We start from the raw sequence: 9,148 nt of genomic DNA, 5'->3' as shown, positions 1-9,148 counted from the left end.
GGTTCAGGTCGCCGGCTCAAAGTTGACTCCGCCTCCCATCCTACCGCGGAGCGACATGATTCCCCAACTAAAACTAAGTTACCACATGAGGGGTGGGCTTTCTGCCCTGGGGGAGGCTGGAGGGGGCTTCAAGCAGCAGCCGGGCAGAACGTCTGTTGAGGACGATCCCTGAACTTGCTACGGTGATGCTGTGTCCTTTTGGGGTGGTCCTAAGCAGGCCTTGAATCCAGCAGGAGCTCACAGGAGTGCAGCTCCTGAACCTTTCTGAGGGTTCCCCCTCCTCCTCCCCACCTACCTGGTCCATTAAACAGCAGGTGCAGCTGCATAACAATCCCTGGATTAGGAGAGGGGGCAGCCAGCCAGCCACCGGGGGCTTTGCCACACCCCCAGCAGCCCTCATTAACCCCTCGAGAAGCCCACGCCACCCTTTCTCCTCTTCTGATGTGATTTTGGGCAACGAGTGGCTTGCTGGCCTTTTGACTGTGGGGGGGCAGGACCAAGGAGAGCTCCAGGTGAGCGAGGCCTGCTTGAGTAGCCCAAGCAGGCCTCGCTCGCCCGGGACTCTCCTTTCTTGAGGCAGGTTGCTTTTGGCTGGGGGGGGGCGGGATATGCTAACGAGTTATGCTAATGAGTTCCGCCACCTATTTTTCGGCAAAACGATCCCTGGTCCTAACTACTTCCTGGTTCTGTTTCCCAGGTGACCCAGAGGACGCAGAGAGATGCACTGGCTCCTTGCCCTCTCTCTCTTGGCCTCCTGGGTGCAGGTTGGAGGTGTTTCTGCAGGCCTGAAAGCTCAAGTGAATCAGAAGGGCCTTGAATATGGTAGGTCTCCTGGGGCCGTCTTTGCGCAGTGCAGGGCACTCGGTTTGTACCCCGGACCTCGGTTCAGCTGAAACCTATTCTGGGGATCCCCGCTCTAAAGGGACGCATGAACATAGCGCTGAAGCTGCCTTCTACTGAAGCAGAACCCTTGCTCCACCAACGTCAGCTTCAGGAGCGGCCAAACTTGCTTAATATAAGAGCCACAGAGAATAAATGTCAGATGTCTGAGAGCCACGAGACACGACTGTCAGACGTCTGAGAGCCACAGGATATGAACATCAGATGACTGAGAGCCGTAAAACACAGGAAGGAAGGAAGGAAGGAAGGAAGGAAGGAAGGAAGGAAGGAAGGAAGGAAGGAAGGAAGGAAGGAAGGAAGGAAGGAAGGAAGGAAGGAAGGAAGGAAGGAAGGAAGGAAGGAAGGAGGGAAATAGATGGAGAGGTAGAAAGAAAGCAGCTTTAAATGCATTTCCCAAGCTGCCAGCTGGCTTGGCTTGGAGAAGTGATTTAAAGAGACAGATGCCTTCTCCAAGCCGGGCAGTGGGAGCTTCAAGAGCCACACAATATGTATGAAAGAGCCACATGTGGCTCGCCAGCCATACTTTGGCCACCCCTGGTCTACTTGGACTAGCCCAGGGGCAGCCAAACTTGCTTAATCTGAGAGCCGCATAGAATAAACGTCAGATGTTTGAGAGCTGCATGGAAGGCAGGCAGGCAGGCAAATCGATGGGGGAGGAAGAGGTGGAAAGAAAGCAACTTTAACTTTAAACGCATTCTCCAAGCTGACGGCCAACGGGGTGGCGGGGGCTTCGAGAGCCGCACGATAAAGAGCCACAGTTTGGCTACCCCTGGACTAGCAACAGCTCTCCAGGGTCTCAGTCAGAGAAAGGTCTTTCCCATCTCCTACTGCCTGGTTCTTTTTAACTGGAGATGGTGGCGACTGCACCTGGGACCTTCTGCATGCCAAGCAGAGGCTCTTCCATGAATGTACAAATCTGCCCTCTATTGACCCAGGCCCCTGGTCCATTGGAGTCAGTCTTGCCTACTCAGACTGGCAGCTGCTCTCCAGGGTCTCAGACGGAAGAGGTCTTTCGTATCACCTAACTGTGGCTCGGGAGTTTCACACATATTGTGTGGCTCTTGAAGCCCCCACTGCCCGCTTGGAGAAAGTATTTATAGTTAAAGTTGCTTTCTTACCACCTCTTCCTCCCTCCCCCATCCAGTTGCATTCCTTCCAGCTTTCTTTCCACCTTTCCTTCCTTGCAGCTCTCAAAGAACCAGGGCTTTTTTTTTGTAGCAGAAACCCCTTTGCCTATTAAGCCGCACCCCCCTGATGTAGCCAATCCTTATTACAGTAGCCCCTGTAATAAGAGCCCTGTAAGCTCTTGCGGCTCTCGAACATCGGACATTTGTTCTATGTTGCTCTTATGTTAATCAAGTTTGGCCACCGCTGGCCTAGTCCCTTTGTAGTGGAGTTGCCAAGGATCGAACCTGGGACCTTTTGCATGAACATATATATGAATATATGAAGCTGGCTTATAATGAATCACTCTCTCAGTCCATCAAAGTCAGTCCCCAGGGGAACTGATCTCTGTCGTCTGGAGATCAGCTGCGATTCTGGGAGAGCTTCAAGACCCACCAGGAGGCTGTGCAACCACAATAGAGAATCGCAGCCGAGAGTGAACATAGGAACATCTGAAGCTACCTTCTACTGAATCAGACCCTCCTGGGTCCATCAAAGTCAGTCTTGTCTACTCAGACTGGCAGTGGCTCTCCAGGGTCTCAAGCGGAGGTTTTTCATGCCTACTTGCCTGGACCCTTTTTAGTTGGAGATGCCGGAGATTGAACCTGGGACCTTCTGCTTCCCAAGCAGATGCTCCACCACTGAGCCACCATCCCTCCCCTGCTCTACAGGGTCTCAAGCTGAGGTTTTTCACGCCTACTTGCCTGGACCCTTTTGAGTTGGAGATGCCTGGGATTGAACCTGGGACCTTCTGCTTACCAAGCAGATGCTCAACCACTGAGCCACCATCCCTCCCCTAAAGTCACTGGTGAACATATGAACATATGGAGCTGCCTTATACTGAATCAGACCCTCTGTCCATCAAAGTCAGTCTTGTCTACTCAGACTGGCAGCGGCTCTCCAGGGTCTCAAGCTGAGGTTTTTCACGCCTACTTGCCTGGACCCTTTTTAGGTGGAGATACCAGGGACTGAACCTGAGACCTTCTGCTTACCAAGCAGATGCTCTACCAGTGAGCCACTGTCTCTCCCCTGCTCTCCAGGGTCTCAAGCTGAGGTTTTTCATGCCTTTGTGCCTGGACCCTTTTTAGTTGGAGATGCCGGGGATTGAACCTGGGACCTTCTGTTTCCCAAGCAGATGCTCTACCACTGAGCCACTGTCCCTCGCCTTTTTTATGAACATCTGAAGCTGCCTTATACTGAACCAGACCCTTGGTCCATTGAGGTCTGTATTGTCTACTCAGACTGTCCAAGGCAGAGATCCTTCACATCACCTATCGCCTGATCCTTTTTAACTGGAGGGCCAGGGGATTGAACCTGGGACCTTCTGCATGCTAAGCAGAGGCTCTTCTATTGAGCCACAGTCCCTCCCCACAACTCCTCAGGGTCTCAGGTGGAGATCTTTCACATCACCTACCTACTCCCTGGTCCTTTCAACTGGAGATGCTGGGGATTGGCAAGCAGAGGCTCTTCCACTGAGCCATGGCTCCTCCTTCTGGCTCTCCAGGATCTCAGGCTGAGGTCTTTCCCATCACCTCCCGCCTGGTCCTTTTAACTGGAGATGGTGGGGATTGAACCTGGGACCTTCTGCATGCCAAGTAGATGATCTGCCATGGAACCACAGCTTCCCTGCTCTCCAGGGTTTTAGGCTGAGGTCTTTCACATCACCTCCTACCAGGTCCATTTAGATGGAGATGCTGGGGATTGAACCTGGGACCTTCTGCGCAGCAAGCAGAGGGTCTGCCATTGAGCTATGGCCTTTCCCTGGCAAGAGAGGAATGGATGGATGAGAGTGGGTTTGGGGTGGGAAGAGCAACCCCTCTGTCCCTTGCGCTTCAGGGGAAGCTGGCCCCGGTTCCTGCACCCTTCCGGGTACCTCACCATTGAGTTTCTGTCCTTGTTCCCTCTTCCCAGGAAATCAGTTTGGGATGAGGATGGCGGCCTCCATGCTGAAAAAGAATCCCATCCCGGATATTCACGGGTCCCACAACATGCCCCTTCTGGGGGACGTTCAGTACTCTGTAACAAGGTAAGCGTGAGCCTGTCTCCCTCCCCTTCCACAGCTCGCACTGATGAGTTTTCCCATGTGGGACTCCCCAGTCCCCCAAATCCCACTGCGTCCTCTCACTCCTCCCGGGAATCACCTCCTTCCACTCTGCCCCTTCCAGGCAAACACAGGAAGACGCCTTCTACTGAATCAAACTATCAGTCCGGCATGGCCAGTACTGTCTACTGAGCCAGGGGTGTCAAACTCATTTGCTATGAGATCCCAGGTCCAATCCCCACCATCTCCAGTTAAAAGGACCAGGCGGGAGGTGATGGGAAAGACCTCAGCCTGACATCAATGAGACCTTTTTGGGCCGGTCCACATTGGGCCGCACCATGTGTGTGCTTATATAAGATTAGATAGCATATTAGGCCACACTTCCCTGATGTAGCCAATCCTCCGAGAGCTTACAAAAAAGAGCCTTGTAAGCTCTTGGAGGATTGGATACATCAGGGGTGTGTGGCTGTTATGTAGGACAGGGGTGGCCAACGGTAGCTCTCCAGATGTTTTTTTTTTGCCTGCAACTCCCATCAACCCCAGCCATTGGCCATGCTGGCTGGGGCTGATGGGAGTTGTAGGCAAAAAACATCTGGAGAGCTACCGTTGGCCACCCCTGGTGTAGGAGAATCCATGTTGCTACCAATGGTGTTCCTGCCTGGCTCATTGGAGCCTGAAGAACTGGGCTTGGGAACAAGGGGCAGTAGGACCCAATTCCCTTCTGCCCTGCTCCAATCACAGGCCCCCCGGCTGGTTTGAATGACCCAATAGCGTGCTAGCATGAGAACTCAGTGTTGTAACTAGTTGGCCCAGTACGCCCAGTTCCTCAGTTTTGTTAGTGCAGCCACCTACCTTGCTGTACTCAATAAAGAGCTTGTTGGCGCTACCACCTCGCCTCTTCAATGCCTAAGAACCCACTATATTATATTGGCCTAATATGCAAAGGAGCTCCTGTTAGAATTCCACCCCTGAGAGATACAAACTTTATAAAGGACACGGACAAACACAATCTCAGCCCCACCTACCTCACAGGGTGTCTGTTGTGGGGAGGGGGAGGGAAGAAGAAGATATTGGATTTATATCCCGCCCTCCACTCCGAAGAGTCTCATAGCGGCTCACAATCTCCTTTACCTTCCTCCCCCACAACAGACACCCTGTGAGGTGGGTAGGGCTGGAGAGGGCTCTCACAGCAGCTGCCCTTTCAAGGACAACCTCTGCCAGAGCTATGGCTGACCCAAGGCCATGCTAGCAGGTGCAAGTGGAGGAGTGGGGAATCAAACCCGGTTCTCCCAGATAAGAGTCCGCACACTTAACCACTACACCAAACCGGAAGGAGATTGTAAAGGGGAATGGATAAACATATGGAACAAAGATCCATCAGTGGCTATTACCCATCGCTTATTGTTGGAACTCTCTGTCTGGGGCAGTGATGCTTTGTATTCTTGGTGCTTGGGGAGGGGCCCAGTGGGAGGGCTTCTAGCCCCACTGATGGACCTCCTGATGGCACCTGGGTTTTTTTGGCCACTGTGTGACACAGAGCGTTGAACTGGATGGGCCATTGGCCTGATCCAACATGGCTTCTCTTATGTTCTTATGTGACACAGTGTGTTGGACTGGATGGGCCAATGGCCTGATCCAACAGGGCTTCTCTTATGTTCTTATGTGACACAGAGTGTTGGACTGGATGGGCCACTGGCCTGATCCAACAGGGCTTCTCTTATGTTCGTATGTGATACAGAGTGTTGGACTGGATGGGCCATTGGCCTGATCCAACATGGCTTCTCTTGTGTTCTTACGTGACACAGAGTGTTGGACTGGAGGGGCCACTGGCCTGATCCAACAGGGCTTCTCTTATGTTCTTATGTGACACAGAGTGTTGGACTGCATGGGCCACTGGCCTGATCCAACTTGGCTTCTCTTATGTTCTTATGTGACACAGAGTGTTCGACTGGATGGGCCATTGGCCTGATCCAACTTGGCTTCTCTTATGTTCTTATGTGACACAGAGTGTTCGACTGGAGGGGCCACTGGCCTGATCCAACAGGGCTTCTCTTATGTTCTTATGTGACACAGAGTGTTCGACTGGAGGGGCCACTGGCCTGATCCAACAGGGCTTCTCTTATGTTCTTATGTGACACAGAGTGTTCGACTGGAGGGGCCACTGGCCTGATCCAACAGGGCTTCTCTTATGTTCTTATGTGACACCGAGTGTTGGACTGGAGGGGCCACTGGCCTGATCCAACATGGCTTCTCTTATGTTAGCTAGTTTGATGTTGTGGTTAAGTGTACAGACTCTTATCCAGCGGAGTTTGATTCCCCACTCCTCCACTTGCACCTGCTGGCATGGCCTTGGGTCAGAACTCCCTTTGGAGTTCGATTGTGCTTGTCACACCCTTGCTCCTGGCTCCACCCCCCAATGTCTCCTGGCTCCACCCCCAAAGTCTCCAGAGATTTCTTGAACTGGACTTGGCAACCCTAGTTAGATGGCTCTGAGCCCATCTCTTGGCCCCCTTTAGCAAGCCGTTTGGTTGGGATCTGAAAAGGCCCTCCAAAGTGGACTGACCTTTGTGCGTCTTGTGGTGCTTCTTCTCAGGCTGCAGGTGGACAAGCTTCAACTGGACGACTCCACCGTCGGCTTCTCCAAGGGGCTGGGCGTGAACGTGACCATCCGAAACGGCTACGTCTTGCTCAGGGGCAACTGGAAGCTGAAAACTTTGTTTGGGTAAGAACTAGGGGTGACAAATCCAATTCAAAAATTTCTGGGGACTTTGGGGGTGGAGCCAGGAGACATTGGGGGTGGAGCCAGGAGCAAGGGTGTGACAAGCCTAATTGAACTTCAAGGGAGTTCTGGCCGTCACATTGGAAGGGACTGCACACCTTTTAATAAAGGTTAGGGGCACCTTCTTTTGGGGCTCATAGAATTGGAATTAGGGAGGGATGGTGGCTCAGTGGTAGAGCATCTGCTTGGTAAGCAGGAGGTCCCAGGTTCAATCCCCGGCATCTCCAACTAAAAAGGGTCCAGGCAAGTAGGCGTGAAATACCTCAGCTTGAGACCCCGGAGAGCAGGGGAGAAGAAGATGATGAAGAAGAAGATATTGGATTTATATCCCGCCCTCCACTCCGAAGAGTCTCAGAGCAGCTCACAATCTCCTTTACCTTCCTCCCCCACAACAAACACCCTGTGAGGTGGGTGGGGCTGGAGAGGGCTCTCACAGCAGCTGCCCTTTCAAGGACAACCTCTGCCAGAGCTATGGCTGACCCAAGGCCATTTCAGCAGGTGCAAGTGGAGGAGTGGGGAATCAAACCCGGTTCTCCCAGATAAGAGTCTGCACACTTAACCACTACACCAAACTGGCTCTCCAATGGGAGGGATGGTGGCTCAGTGGTAGAGCATCTGCTTGGTAAGCAGAAGGTCCCAGGTTCAATCTCCGGCATCTCCAACGAAAAAGGGTCCAGGCAAGTAGGCGTGAAATACTTCAGCTTGAGACCCTGGAAAATTGCTGCCAGTCTGAGTAGACAATACTGACTTTGATGGACCGAGGGTCTGATTCAGTATAAGGCAACTTCGTATATTCATAATTGACCCCCTAGTCCAATCATTTTGAAACTTAGGGGGGTATTTTGGGGAGTGGCTCTAGATGCTATACTGAAAATTTGGTGCCTCTATCTCAAAGAACAGCCCCCCCAGAGCCCCCGATACCCGCGGATCAATTCCCCATTATTCTCTATGGGAATCGTTCTCCATAGGGAACAATTGCCCAGTAGACATTTCCCTCTCCCGCTTTCTGACGACCTTAAAGTGGGGGGGAGGGCCTCCAAACCTGGGGATTGGCAACCCTCTCTCTCTCTCATACACACACACACACACACACTTACTGGGTCTGGTTCCTCCACAAGGACATCTGAAAAGAACAGCTACGCTGCTCTCTCTCTCTCACACACACACACACTTAGTTGCCCTGAAATGAAAGCAAAACAAACCGAGGGACTGTATTGCTGACCCTTCCCGTGAAGTACTTCCTGCTCAACTTTAAAGGCACAGAGACACACAGGCCGTTTTCCCACTGAGCTTACGTCGGAGCGACGTCCCTCTTCACGATTTCCCACCAACTGCTCCGAGGAACCAGGAAGTTCCCGACCTTTTGCGTCGCAAATGGAAACCGCTAAAAACCAGTTTACATCTGCGACGCAAAAGCCGCGGCTCTTCCTGGTTGTGCGCAGCAGTTGGTGGGAAATCCGCGCAGACGCAGCGCGGTGAAGAGGGACGTCGCTCCGGAGTAAGGTCAGTGGGAAAACGGCCACAGACATTTTGAAACTGACCTGTTTGCAGGTTTCTAAACCTGCCCAAGACCTTTAGCTGCATAATGGCTGTGGGGGTGGGGCTTTCCCCGTCGGCCAGCTGGCAGGGGGAAGCCTGTAAAACCGGGGGGATCCCCCGCTGGGACCTGGGGATTGGCAAGCCTAGCCTGTGAACAGCTTGTAACCCAGGGCCTCTTTTCCCTCACAGACGTGACGGAGGCACTGTTGACATCCATGTTCACCAGTTGTCCCTCTCTGCTCTCCTGGGACTCGGCAAGGAGCTCACGGGACGACCGAAAGTGTGGGCTGCCCGCTGCCGAGCTGCCACTGGGGGCATCCTCTTGAAATTCCACGGGGGAAACAGGTAGGCAAGCCTGGTTTTTCTGCCGGGCTTCCTTCGCGTGGCACTAGTCAGAGGGACAGGAGAACATCCTGAACAAGGGAGGCGTCCAGTAGCACCTTTAAGACCAACCCAGATTCATTCAGAATAACAAAGTAGGAGTCAAGTTCACCTTTAAGACCAACCTAGTTTGATTCAGAATAACGAAGTAGGCGTTGAGTGCACCTTCAAGACCAACCCAGTTTTATTCAGAATAACAAAGGAGGAGTCGAGTGTACCTTTAAGACCAACCAAGTTTTATTCAGAATAACAAAGGAGTCGAGTGTACCTTTAAGACCAACCCAGTTTGATTCAGAATAACAAAGTAGGCGTCGTGCACCTTTAAGACCAACCCAGTTTGATTC

The 9,148-nt window shown here is 52.5% G+C and overlaps 1 protein-coding gene across 1 annotated transcript in view; it reads left to right on the top strand.

The window, feature by feature from the left end:
* Positions 1–719: 719 nt before the first annotated feature.
* The window catches only part of LOC132567508 (bactericidal permeability-increasing protein-like), a 41,816-nt gene continuing 33,387 nt past the window's right edge, over positions 720–9,148 (top strand). The window contains 4 exon segments of the mRNA XM_060233188.1: positions 720–822; positions 3,976–4,090; positions 6,699–6,827; positions 8,613–8,768. Coding sequence (XP_060089171.1) covers positions 720–822; positions 3,976–4,090; positions 6,699–6,827; positions 8,613–8,768 — 503 coding nt within the window.

Source organism: Heteronotia binoei, chromosome 2 (genome assembly GCF_032191835.1).
Source record: "Heteronotia binoei isolate CCM8104 ecotype False Entrance Well chromosome 2, APGP_CSIRO_Hbin_v1, whole genome shotgun sequence".
NCBI lineage: Eukaryota > Metazoa > Chordata > Lepidosauria > Squamata > Gekkonidae > Heteronotia > Heteronotia binoei.
This window is presented reverse-complemented; position numbering and strand designations above follow the sequence as displayed.